Source organism: Quercus suber, unplaced genomic scaffold (assembly GCF_002906115.3).
Source record: "Quercus suber isolate HL8 unplaced genomic scaffold, Cork oak 2.0 scaffold_347, whole genome shotgun sequence".
NCBI lineage: Eukaryota > Viridiplantae > Streptophyta > Magnoliopsida > Fagales > Fagaceae > Quercus > Quercus suber.
In genome coordinates this window covers 155,079-169,478 of record NW_027069799.1, presented here as the reverse complement: position 1 = coordinate 169,478, position 14,400 = coordinate 155,079, and the positions used below count along the sequence as shown (strand labels likewise).

General features: G+C 36.6%; 1 protein-coding gene and 1 pseudogene across 1 annotated transcript; both read left to right on the top strand.

Moving 5' to 3' along the window:
* Positions 1 to 2,462: 2,462 nt before the first annotated feature.
* On the top strand, positions 2,463 to 4,512 carry LOC112008523 (caffeic acid 3-O-methyltransferase 1-like; annotated as a pseudogene).
* Positions 4,513 to 6,880: 2,368 nt separating this feature from the next.
* LOC112008529 (anthranilate N-methyltransferase) lies at positions 6,881 to 14,400 on the top strand. Its single transcript, XM_065759947.1, has 4 exons — positions 6,881 to 7,483; positions 8,181 to 8,491; positions 8,996 to 9,060; positions 13,920 to 14,400. Exons 1-4 carry the CDS (start codon positions 6,966 to 6,968, stop codon positions 14,220 to 14,222), a joined length of 1,197 nt encoding a protein of 398 aa, XP_065616019.1. The 5' UTR covers positions 6,881 to 6,965; the 3' UTR covers positions 14,223 to 14,400.

Here is a 14,400-nt window from a genome sequence, read left to right as displayed (position 1 = left end):
AGGGATTTCAACGAAATCACTAGCCAGGATGAAAATTTAGGGAAAGCTTTAAAAAACAATAATCAGAGGTAGCTATTTAGGGAGGTAATCAATGAATGTAGATTTATGGATTTGGGATTCACCGGGACAAAGTACACACAGAGTAGACACTTCGAAAAATGGTGTGTCCAGAGAGACTAGATAAGGGATTAGCAAATAATGGTTGGTTTTTGTAGTTTCCAATAGCTCAGGTACAACATATATCTTGCATTACTTCAGATCATATGCCCGTATTTTTTAATCTGTTTGGGTTGGAAATACCAGTGAGAAAGAGACTTTTTAGGCTTGAAGAGATGTCGCTATCCGATTTGAGGTGTGGAGAAACAGTTGAAGCTGCTTGGATAAATATGGAGGGAGCAAATTCAGATAACAAAATTCTAAAACAGGTGGAAAAATGTGGGAAGGACCTGACTTGGTGGAATCACAATTGTTTTGGGAATGTTCAAAGGGAGTTAGAGAAGGAAAAAAAAGAGCTTGTATCAGCAAAAAGAGTAGCAATGAGGGGTAGCAATAATTCTCTAATCAAAATTTTAAAGGCTGAGATAAATGTTTTACTTGATAGGGAGTCCAAAATGTGGGATCAAAGATCAAGGGTCCTTTGGTTGAGCAAGGGGGATAACAATACTAAATATTTCCATACCAAGGCAACGAAGAGATTTAGAAAAAATACGATCATGGGTATTCGAGCACAAGATGGAAGATGAGAAGATCAATCAGAAGCGATTGGTCAAAGCTTTATCCGATACTACTTTGATTTATTTTCATCTTCATCTCCCTTAGGGATACAAGAAGCTCTCCAAAATATCCCACTAGTAGTGACAGAATCTTTGAATGATGAACTGGTGGGTGAATTCCAAGAGTGGGAAGTAGTACAAGCACTAAAATAGATGACTCCTTTGAAGGCACCAGGTCCTAATGGCATGCTGCCACTGTTTTATCAACACTTTTGGTCAACGATAGACTCTAATGTTACCAATTCTATCCTATCTTGGCTCAATAAAGGTACATTACCTTCACCTGTTAACCACACTTTTATTACTCTTATACCAAAAGTTGATAGTCCTGAATTAGTTACTTAATTCCACCCCATTAGCTTGTGTAATGTATTATACAAAGTTTTCTCAAAGGTCCTAGCAAACCGCTTGAAAAAAAAAAAAAAAATCCTACCAAACCTTATTACTGAAAACCAATCGGCCTTTGCTAAAAATAGACTCATATCCAATAATATACGTATTGCTTTTGAGACTTTACATTGCATGAAAAACTATAAATCTAGAGGTGATGGTTTTATGGTCTTAAATTGGATATGAGCAAAGCTTATGACAGGGTTGAGTGGGTGTATTTGGAAAGTCTTATAAGGAGAATGGGCTTTTGTGAGAGATGGGTCAATCTCATTATGGTATGTGTAAGAACTGTCATGTACTCAATTTTGGTAGGAATGAAAAAAGTGAGTTGCAATTTGGTTCTCTTGATTGTTGTTCGATTGCTCTCGATTCCTCTCGATTGTTGTTTGATTGCTGTTTGATTCCTCTCGATTGATCGAAAGTCGCATATCAGCAAAAAATCAGTAAATATAAAAAGTCCATAGCTTGTCCATTTAAAGCCGAAATTGCGATCTATTTTTCCAGTATTTAAAGGACATTATAAGCTAAATAATTAACCTAAGTAATCACTTGATTAATATATTAGGTTAAACAATCTGGTTTAAGGGGTCTAAACAGAACAATTATGTTGCTATATGTCAAAAATTATATATATACATATTGATGGTGAACAAGTGTGATTAGAGAATATTCCTCCGATTTTGCTTTCCAGTGTCACATTAGCAATAGCACAATAATTTTCATAATAGATCCATGGGCACTGCAAATCATGAAAAAAAGAAAAAACAAAAACAAAAAAATTGGTAGCATTAGTTTTCATTGTTGGGAAAAATTCTATATAAGTGGAAATAAATTTCAACAAGCACAACAGAAGCACAACCACACAAGAACATAATAATTTATTTGTAAAATCATTTCTCCTTGAAGGGAAAAACTCCAAATAATTTCACTATATTAAATAAAAATTACAACATTTTTCATTCACTACTCTTTTCCTCACTATTTATCTCTCACAATTTTCTCTTGCTCTATGTATTTTTCTCCTTTTTTTGCTTGCTCTCACTCACGCAATTTTTCAAGAGTACACTGTCCTCACACTCTAGGACTCTCTTTGCATCAAATGACTGAATGACCTTTCCTTTTATTTCTGCATCTTTATCTTCTTTTCTTCCTTCCACACGCTTGTCATCAATTCACAATAAATGCAAGCCAACTTGCCTTGACTTTTGTACATAATATTAGAGAAAAAGATGACTTCAATTCTTCCTTTTTGGCAAGCTTCTTTAGGAAGCTCCTTTAAATTTTCTGGCTTCTCAGCAGCTTGTCCAACAAGCTCATTTAATGAGCTAAGCCAAGGTGTAGGCTGGACCCATGTGGTGCAATGCACCCAACATTCGTATCCTTAAATCATTCCATCTCTATAAATCCAATAAACAAAATTTCCAATTTGTGAACGAAAGATGTTCAAATCAATTCAAAGTTTATTTTATGGCCTCTCCCAAAGAATCCCACCGAAGCATTCTTGATGGTGATAAAAAAGATAGAAGAAAAAGAGAGTTTCTCCCATGCCATGCAGCTAGTGACATCCATTGTGCTGCCCATGACCTTAAGGCCATTGAGCTTGGGGTTTTTAATATCTTAGCCAAAGCGCGTCCTGGAGCCAAGCTCTCTCCTTCACAAATTGTAGCCTAGATGCCCACCAAGAACCCCGACATAGCCACACCACATTCTTAAGCTGTTGGTCCGCGACTCTGTGCTTGGCTGTGCTATGGTTGCTGACAATGGGAACATTGGGTCTTTCCAAAGGCTCTACAGTCTTACTCCTATGTCTAAAGACTTTGTGCCGAATGAAGATGGTGTTTCATTGGGTCCCTTAATGGCCTTGCTTCAAGACAAGGTCTTCCTTGGCTAGCTGGTGTGTCATGTCTTTTTTCTTGTTTTTAGATCTGCTTCATATACATTACCTTGCTCTGAATTGCTCAGTCTTAGGGTCATATTTTATATAATATGTCAATCCTTTAACAGAATGCACTTTATTTATAATTTGGTAGATCTAAGTTGGGTTTAATACATCAAGAATATGTTGTTCAAGTATATCAAGTGTTTGTATTAAAGATATAAAGACTGATCTAAGAAACAAGTGAAGAAAAGTTGTTTCATCAAGTCTCGACAGATAGCTCGATAGATACTACTATTGAGACTAAATGAGAAGCTTGACAGATGCCTTGATAGAAGCTCAATCTATCGAGGATTACGATTTTAAGATTTCCAGATCTGAAATTCGAGCCAAGCTTATGTATTTGTTTAGGGTTTCTTTTCTCACAAACCTAGACATATATAAAACTTATTTTAAGAGCCGTCACACACAAATACAGAGACCAACTGCGTTTTTACGCTATAGGATTTTATAACCAAGTACTTCTTGATCTTCATTGTTGATGAAGTGAAAAACTTTGTAGCCAACAACATCCATTCAAGTTGTCAGATTTAGTCACATACTGGGATCCATGCAAAAGGGTTAGTCACAGATTGGAGATCTATGCATCAAGGGAAAGAAGGCTACTAGAAGATTAAATCCAATTGGGTATTGGAGTAAGGGTTCAACTATAAGTTGGTATTTCAGAATAGGCGAGAGTAGTGGTAAGATTCCTTATATTTGTAACCACTTGATTGTTGATTAGTGAATTCTTGAGAGTGGTGACCTTAAAATCACCCAGTGGGGTTTTTGCCTTGCGAGAGGTTTTTCCCATTTGTCAACAAATCACCATGTCTAATTTATTTTTCGTTGCATTTAGTTTATTTGGTGATTTGTTGGTGCCTCCACGATTCGCATGTAATTTGCCCTAATTAATCAACTTAGGTAATTGAATTAATTAACCGAGCTCAAGTTATCTTAACCCAACACTCAACAATGGGTGGGGCAAGGTAATACAAAGTCTCGTTATTTACATCGTTGAGGAAGCAATGTAGATGTCATGATTCCCGACAACTTTGGCACTCCCTGGAAATGGGTTTGTTATGAAACCCTAGTCTAGTACTCCTACTCTAGTGGTTCATCACATTTGGTATACAATTAATACATGCATGAGTGGATATCCCACATACAGATTATTATTATTATTCTTTTAATTTGAGAAATTAATACGACACAATTAGACCCATATATATTAAGCTAAAACTCCAACAAACTAATTCACATGCTGCTAAAATTTGTAATAAAGAGATATGGTATCTAACCTAACTTTGTTGTAGGTCCCAATTGAAATATACAATTCTTGAGGGAGGAATTCTATTCAACAAGGTCTATGGCATGCATATGTTTGAGTATCCTTCCTTGGACCCTAGGTTCAATCGGGTTTTTCCAAGTTAGGGTGGTATGACCACCTTGACTTGGAAAAAAATTAATTATTATATGTAAATTTTAAAAAATTTATGATTTTTTATCCTTAAAAAATATTTGGGATCACCCTAAATTTTTTTAGGCTCTACATAATTACACTTTGGACAAAATTTAGTAACAAACTTGGTTGTAGATTAAGACTACAACTCCACTTAATATTTTATCTACCATTAGATTATATTATCTTCTTATATCCTCTATACTTGCAAAATTTCAAAAAGATCAAGTATCAAAAGTTATGTCATCACTCAAATCCTTAAATTTTGAATTTTTGTTGTCTAAAATTATACATAAAAAAAATAAATTTATAGATTAAATAGTAAATAACATCTGATTGACATGAAATTTAACATGTGTTTTAAGAATATAAAGAACATACAATTTAACATTTAAATTTTCAAAATAAATGACCATATTAATTTGTTTAATGAGAGTTATAGTCTTAGACTACAGCTTGTTTGTAGTTAAACTTTGATCCTGTTAACAATATATTAGGTCCTTACAAACAAAAAGAAAAAGCCTAAGAAAATTTTTATGGAACTAAAATTTTGAAAAAGATGTAATTTACAGCATTGATAATAAAAATATCGTGTACAGATTTTATTATCAGAAAATTCAAAAAGAAAATTGTAAAATTTTATGTCTTCGTGTGCATGTGTGTGTGTGTGTGTGTTTTTTTTTTATTTTTATGGTCAATATATGAAATTCTATTTTTATTAAATTTTATATAGTTTAAGTTTCTTAATGACCATCCTATAAAATATTCCTAGAACCACCACTGGTTGAAGGTATGCATATAGGAAAACTTTCAACACTCTCATAAATGCTCCCCAAGCTGCCCACCATTCCTTGCTTTTTGAGAAGCGCAATGAAAGTTCCAACGGGCAGGGCTACAATGTGAATGAGGAAGTCGATGAAATCCTTGCCAGCTTCAGCAAAAAGCACTCTATGGCTTTCTTTGTCTATAAGAAGTTTCAAATTCACATTGGTTTCTTCCATGGACTTTTTCTAACCTTATGTACATGTTGCTTGGCGAACCATACTTAGAACTTAAGAAATCCTGAATAGTCTTATTGGTGAACCACAGTTCAATGTCGGCCACGAAACGAGGACTTATGAAAAGTTCATTGTAATTATCTCCTAGCTTTTCTTTTTCTTTTTTTTTTTACCTTTATTTATTTATTTATTTTGAGATGGTTTTTTTTACCTTTAAGACTTGGGTTCGATTGCTAAAAGCAATTATATAGTACATAAAGTTCATATTCTGACACCTCAGATCTTTCTTTTGTATCAGCACGTACCAATTTGAAACCTTTCTTTAGTAAATACTCAATTCTAGTGGGGAAGCCTTTTTTTCTTTTCTTTTTTTCAATTTTTCAAAAGGCAAATAAAGCAATGTTTCTTATGAAAAGCAACTCTGGCAATTAGTTGATGAACTTGACGTTGGCGATGGTCTAGGAGTTGCTCTTAGCTTCATCACTTCCGGATATCCCCACGTCAAAGGCATTTATTTCGACTTACCTCATGTTATACAACATGCCCCACTGTATTCCAATATTATTTTAACTCATAGTATCTTTTTTTCACAATATTGTTAAGGATTTTTCGTATCTTATCCATTTAAAGTTTGATTAACCATGATTTTAAAAACCGGCACATCATTTTTGCTCCCTATTCCCATTTTTTACCAGTTTTTAATTGGTTTTGGCCAATTTTAGGGTTTTTAATCAAACTGGGTTGGTGACCGGTTCCCAGTTGAACCGATTCAACTAGCCGGTCCGATTTTTAAAACGATGGGATCAACATATGAATTTTATGGAATAATAATGCTAATATCATAATTTTAAAAGCCTAGATAGGCTGTAAAAATACATAAGTTATGTAGATAAAGAGGCGCGTTAACTTATGTTTCTAGCGTGGAACATTTAGGAGGAGATACGTTCGAAAGTATTCTTAAAGGGACAACATTTTCATGTAGAACCCAGTGAGGTTGGCTGAGTGGTTGAACATTCAGTCTCAAAGTGGCTGTCTCAAATGGAGGTGAAAGAGCCCAAGTTCTAGCCCCAACACTTTGGAAAAACTCCCTAGGCTAGCACTTTGGTGTAGGCAGGAATTGAATCTTAAATTTCTTATACAACCATCAGCTATTTTATCAGTTTAGCTAACTGAAATTCATATTATTAGTTTTAATTTAAAACTACTATTAAAATTACTTTTTTTTTTATCACTTAAAATTTTTTGTAAAAATATTGTGAAAATAGTATTTTTAAGATTTACATAATAATGATTAGAAAAAAAAAAAGGGCAGTTATCAACTTATCATCATGAATCTTTGACATCCTTCTAGACTTTATTTGACCCTTCATTACTCATTTTCATTTCTCACCGAAAAAGCAAGAGGAAAAGCAAGAAGGAAAGTAGCCATGGGCAGGAAAAGGCGTCAGAAGGCAAGACAAATGGCTGCTGCTGCTGCTGCGGCTTCATCATCTTCAGCACAAACCCACATCGTCATCGGCCCAACAACAATCATTGATGGCCAAGAGTTACAACGCATTCAAAAAAGAGAAGAAGAAGAAGAAGCTTTCTCTGCGGCCATGGAACTGGTGTACGGGTCAACGCTACCCATGGCTATACACACAGCCATAGACCTTGGTGTCTTTGACATCTTGGCCAATGGGGGTCCCAGTGTCACGCTCTCTGCTGAGGAGATTGTGGCCCAAATGCCCACTACGAACCCGGACGCACCAGCCATGATTAACCGCATTTGTAGCCTACTGCTGCACCATGGCGTGCTTGGTGTCTCTTTGGATGATGATATTTTTCACAGGCGATACTGTCTCACTTCAGTGTCCAAGTACTTTGCGCGGGGTAACCAACAAGATGGGGTTTCCTTGGCACCCTTGATGGATTTGGTTCATGACAAGGTTTACTTGGATAGTTGGTCAGTGACTCAGTCATCACTTTTTGAATTTTTTATTCATTTTCTCTAATCATAAAGAAATCCCCTTATTTCTTTATTCGTTTTAATTAGTTCTGTTTTGCAATCTTCATGTCATGCTTTGTGATTTGTTCCCTTATGGGCCATAGAGAATGTTCCTTGGATAATTTGCTTGAATCCACAGCACTATTTGACATACATAACTCGTTGATTAGTCAATTTGTTATATTACTTTTGCCCCCACTTGGTGCTGATCATTTTTGTTAAGTTTTTGGACTTACATTTAACTTTTATGGTAATAGTTTTATACTAGAATGATAAACGAAAATGACAAACTTGCATAAGGACAAAGTGTTGTTAATTCAATACTTAGATTTATTATTATTGTTGTTATTTTGTTTTTTGGGGTGGTGGGACGAACACTCGAACCCCGACATGGGAGACGGGAGTGGTAGATGCCATCTGGCTACAAGACATTTGGGTATTTGGATTTTTGTTCATTGTTGTTATTATAATCATTGTTACCTATTAGGAATTGTAGTTGTGGCTGGTTTTTTGGCATAGTCAAAAGTAGTTTAATAATGTGGTCTAACACCCATCTCAAAGGGATTACCTGTGTGCCTTATGCTAGTTGTTCCCAGACTTCATCCAAATTTTGCTAATGGTGGCTAACTTTGTTGTTGAATTGAATGAATGTTAGGTCTCAACTGAAGAATGCCATTCTTGAAGGCGGACTTCCATTTAGCAAGGTCCATGGAATGCATGCCTATGAGTATGCTGGCAGGGACGGCAGGTTCAGTCAAGTTTTCAACACAGCAATGTTCAGCCACACTGCGATAGTTGTTAAGAAGATCCTTGAGTTCTTCAAAGGTTTTGAGAACCTCAAGCAGCTGGTTGATGTTGGGGGTGGCATTGGAGTGGCACTTAACTTAATCACTTCCAAATACCCCACTATGGAGGGCATTAACTTTGACCTGCCTCATGTCATAAAACATGCCCCACCCTTTCCTGGTATGATGTCTCTTCGATATATAATATTTGAAATAATATTGTGGAGTTTTTGTGTCATTTCTCCAAAGGTAACTTTCAATTTGACGAGCTCTCTTATGGGCATTTGAAATTGATATGATCAATAAACTGGTTGGTGATATATTGCGTTTTATATTTCATCACTTGATTTGATTTAAGTGCAGTTCCACCAGGTCTCTTCTCTTGTACTGTCTACTGTACTCTTTACAACCTTCATATTATCAATTTCTTTGTACCACATCGCTCCAGAACTGCATTCTAAATTGAGAGAAACAGAGAGAGTAACTCCAAATCATCTATCATTTGAGATGGCCAAAATGGAAAATCTCATATTGTCTGTTGAGATTGATTATTTAAATCTTGCCAACTCAATATTACTGATTTGTGGTTGTTAATGCATGACTGCATGTTTCAAGAACCTAGATGGCCTTTCGGGATTAGTTCATTGAATGCTTAGATTAAAGGATGTGTTAATTTGTCTTGCAGGTGTGAAACATGTAGCCGGAGATATGTTCGAGAGTGTTCCAAAAGGAGATGCCATATTTTTGAACGTGAGTTTTTGAGTTTTTCTGGCATTATTTCCTTATTTACTTGTGTTGGGGAGATAAATATCTTGGGAAGTTTTCTTGAGTAATTAATATAACATATAGAGACACACTTTAACCTAAAAGGCCTAAGCCCAATGAGTATGTGCTCAATTATGTTATATTAACCACTAATTCTTCTCATCTTTATTCAATGTAGGACTTCACTCATACGTGTAACCCAACAGTTGTTGGGAATTCAACCAAAATTCCAACATATGAGAAACAAAAAATATAGAGAAAACACACATCAAAGAAAAAAATCACACGCACAAGACAATATTTACGTGGTTCGGCAATTTGCCTACGTCCACGGAGTTACAGGGATTTCACTATTATCAGGGAAAAATACAAAGTGTGGCCACAGTGTTTTTTCTCTCTTTAAAAAACACAACAACAATTACAAACCCTAATCACAAAATCGGCTTTTATATTCTATACACAAAATTACAATGGGCTACAAAACAGGCCAAAAATAAACTAGGCTCCACAAAACCCAACAAATCTCCCACTTGGAGACTAGTTCAATTACCAACATCAGCCGCTATCCTCCAAAAGCAATCCCTCATCCCTGCAACTCATCCACCTGTCCTTAAGTTAGAAGGCCAACTGAAGCTACACACAGCTTCAGCTTCTCAATAGTGACACCCTTAGTCAACATGTCGCCGGGTTCTTAGATCCACATATCTTCTCAAGTATTACCAATTTATCTTCAACAAAGTACCAGATAAAGTGGTATTTTGTCTGTATATGTTTCGACTTTGAACAAAAAGCCGAATTTTTAGCAAGAAAAATTGCACTCTGACTGTCACTGTATAGAATGCCCATCTCCTGCTTCTTACCTAATTCATCTAAGAAACCATGTAACCAAATCATCTCCTTTCCAGCTTCAGTTGCTGCAACATACTCAGCTTCTGTAGTAGACAAAGTAACAATCTTTTGCAGATTTGAAGCCCATGATATAGTTGTACCATCCAGAGTAAATATAAACCCAGTAATACTCTTTCTACTATCAATATTGCCAGCAAAATTAGCATCTACATAACCCTGCAATTTCAAACTTGCACCTGTGAAGTCAAAGACATGTATATGATGAACCCTTCAGATATCTCAGAATCCACTTGACTGCCTCTCAATGCTACTTTCCAAACCTACTTATGAATCTGCTCACAACTCCCACTGCATGTGCAATGTCTGGTTTTGTACACACCATAGCATACATCAAGCTGCCAATAGCTGAGGCATAGGGCACCTTGCTCGTATGGTCCCTTTCTTCTTCTGTCTTCGATAACTGTTCTTTGCTTAATTTGAAATGACTGCCCAAAGGTGTGTTCACTGGTTTAGCTTCATTCATGTTGAACCTGCTGAGAACTTTCTTCACATACTCTAACTGTGAAAGTTTCAATATACCATTAGCCTTATCTCTAATGATTCTCATACCAAGGATTTGTTTTGTAGCTCTCAAATCCTTCATTGCAAATTATTTTGACAATTGCTTATTCAGATTATTAATCTTCTAAATGCTAGACCCTACAATGAGCATATCATCCACATACAACAGAATTGTCAAAGAATTTGACATAACAACAATGATCAGCTTCACATCTCTTGAATCTAATTCTATGCATAAAACTGTCAAATTTCTTGTACCATTGTCTTGGAGCTTGTTTTAGGCCATACAAGTTCTTTCTCAGTTTGCAGACTAGATTTTCTTGTCCCCGAACAATGAACCTTTCTGGCTGAATCATGTAAAGGTCTTCCTCCAAGTCACTATGAAGGAATGTCGTCTTCACATCTAACTGCTCAAGATGTAAATTTTCTGCAACCACCATTCCCAGCACCAATCTAATTGTTGACATCTTCACAACTGGAGAAAATATCTTTATGTAGTCAATGCCCTCTTTCTGCTGGAACCCTTTAACAACTAATCTGACCGTGTAACGTTTATTACCATCATGCTCATTCTTTATTCTGTAAACCCACTTGTTATGCAAAACCTTCTTTCCTACTGGCAATTTAGTCAGTTCCCATGTCTGATTCCCCAACAAAGAATTCATCTCATCCTTCATGGCTAACTCCCACTTGCTCGAATTTTCATCTTGCAAGGTTTCATTATAACACTCTGGCTTACCACAATCAGTCAACAGGAGATAATTTAAAGCGGGTGAATAACGCTGTGGAGGTCTAATGTTCCTGGAAGATCTACGAACTTTAGCTATAGGTGTACTCTGATCTACCTGTGAATCTACATTCTCCTTATCTTCTTCACCCCTTTTCTGAACAGTACTTTTAGTCAATCCATCTAAGTTTACAAACTCGGATTTCTTTTGATCTATCTCTGTAACATTTGACACTACAGTTGACCTGACCTTGTACTTAACTTGTTCATTAAATATCACATTTCTACTTCTGATGATTTTCCTGTTTTGTTCATCTCAAAACCTATAGCCAAATTTCTCATCACTATAACCAATGAAAAAACATATTTTAGACTTTGCATCAAGTTTACTACGAGTATTAGAATCAATATGAACATAAGAAACACAACCAAAAACTTTTAAATATAAAAACTTTACTTCTTTACCGCTCCAAACCTCCTCAGGAAGTCTGAACTCCATTGGAACTGATGGCCCTCGATTTATCAGGTAAGTTGCAGTGCTAATAGCATCAGCCCAAAAAGTTTTTGGTAGTCCAGCATGCAGCCTCATACTCCTAGCACGCTCATTGAGAGTTCTGTTCATGTGCTCAACCACACCATTCTACTGTGGTGTCCTAGGAATGGTCTTTTCCATCCTAATTCCCTGTGCAGCACAATACTCACTGAACCCTCCATCTATGTACTCTCCTCCATTATCAGATCTTAAACATTTTAGTTTTAGCCCCATTTCTGTCTCAACCATGGCCCTTCCACTTCTTAAAAATTTCAAATACATCAGATTTATTTTTCAGAAAATAAACCCATACCTTTTTGCTTGAGTCATCAATGAAAGTGATGTAGTACCTTGAATCTCCAAGGGATGCAACCGGAGAAGGCCCCCACAAATCAGTATGTACTAACTCCAATTTTTCAACCTTCAGTGTCCCGCCAGTTTTCAAGAAGCTTACCTTTTTCTACTTTCCTAAGATGCAGCTTTCACACATGTCAAACTTAATGGACTTCAATTCTGGTAGTTTTCCTTTTGACAGCAGCATCTTCATCTCTTTCTCATTCATGTGACCAAGTCTGCGGTGCCATAGGCTTGTATCAGTACTTGCATCAGCAACTACAATTGTGTCTCTTAGACTTGAGGTCATATAGAGAGTATCAGTCTTCTTTCCACGAGCCAATACTCTAACTCCCTTTGTAACCTTCCAAGTACCACCAACAAATAGTATTGCATGCCTTCATCATCAAGTTGTCCAACAGAAATCAGATTCCTCCTCAAGTCAGGAATATGTCGAACATTCTCTAGTAACCAAACAGACCCATTGGGCAACAATATCCGGACGTCTCCCATACCTACAACATCCAAGGCTGAACCATCAACCAAATACACCTTACCAAAATCACCTACAACATAATTCTATATGATTTCTCGGTGTGAAGTGGTATGAAACGAAGCTCCTGAGTCCAAAACTCAATCATCAAGTACACTGTCTACTGTAAGAAGTAATGCATCATGTACCTCTTCTGTTACAGCATTAGCAGAATCATCTTCATTCATCTTCTTAGGATTTTTGCATTGGTTCCTAAAGTGACCTGTTTTCCCACAATTCTAGCATTGTACTTATTGGCCTGATCTAGATTTACTTCTATTCCGATTAGTATTTCTGGATTTTGATCTGCCCCGATTTGAATTTCTGTTATTACCTCTGCCTATCAATTTCTACAGACGATAATTGATTTGTGATAGTGTTAAATTTGCTCAGATGTTGTGCTACTAATGCATTCTCTACCATCTTCAAATTGAACAGTTTCTTCCAGACACCTTTCCTGCTTCCTCTGCCATTGCTCCCACTCAAACCTAACCCTAGGCTCTGATACCACTTGTTGAAGAGATAAACACCTTGGGGAGCTTCTTTTGAGTAATTAATATAACATATAGAGACACACTTTAACCCAAAAAGCCTAAGCCCAATGGGTATGTGCTCAATTATATTATATTAACCACTCATTCTTCTCATCTTTATTCAATGTGGGACTTCACTCACACGTGTAACCCAACAATCTCCCCTTCATATGTGAGTCTATGCCACTCTGTGGGCTTCAAAACTTCTCTGTGGGCTTCAAAACTTCTCTGTAGGCCATGAATAAGTCCTACTCACTTCCCCTTTGCCTAATAGGTTTTTCACTTCATCAGCGCTTCATCCATGGGTCTCTCGTACGCTATCCATAGGAACCACATGTCAACCCCGCACGCACATCCATAGGAACCCCGCACGTCCATGTCCATAGGAACCTTGCACATCATCATTGTCTACCACCATTGGCAATAATACTTCTTTGTTGGGCTTTTTCCAAGATCGTTCGATAGCTTGCCTTGTCACCTTTGCCCCACACCACCATGGGCTCTGATACCACTTATTGGGGGGATAAATACCTTGGGGAGTTTCCTTAAGTAATTAATATAATATATAGAGACACACTTTAACCCAAAAGGCCTAATCTCAATGGGTATGTGCCCAATTATGCTATATTAACCACTCATTCTTCTCATCTTTATTCAATGTGAAACTTCACTCACACGTGTAATCCAACAACTTGTACTGATGACTTAAAGGACCATCTTTCTCTTTAATTAAGAAATAAATTCAGTAAATATCGTGAGATTATGGATATTATGCAGGGAATACTTCGTGATTGGAGTGACGATCACTGCTCGAAGTTGTTGAAGAACTGCTACAATTCTCTTCCAAAAAACGGAAAGGTAATCGTTGTGGAGCAAATTCTTCCAATTTTCCCAGAGATGACCACTTTTGCAATGGGCAAATCCCTACTTGATATGCTTATGATGACTCAAAAACCGGGAGGAAGGGTGCGGATGCAACACGAATTGTTTGACTTGGCATTTGGAGCTGGATTTAAGACCATTTCTTTTACTTGTTTTGTCTGTAATTCGGCTGTTATGGAGTTCAATAAGAAAGATTAGGAATCTGTATCGTTTGCACTGTAGGTTGAACGTATCTTTTGTAGGAGCTGTCAATCTCTTCTAAACTGTTTTGCCTAATTACTGAGATAGGGTGAGGACCAGTTTCTGGTGATATTATGATATCAATATGGGATGTTTTGTGTATATATTGGATAATGAAATTAGTCTTATTAATCAA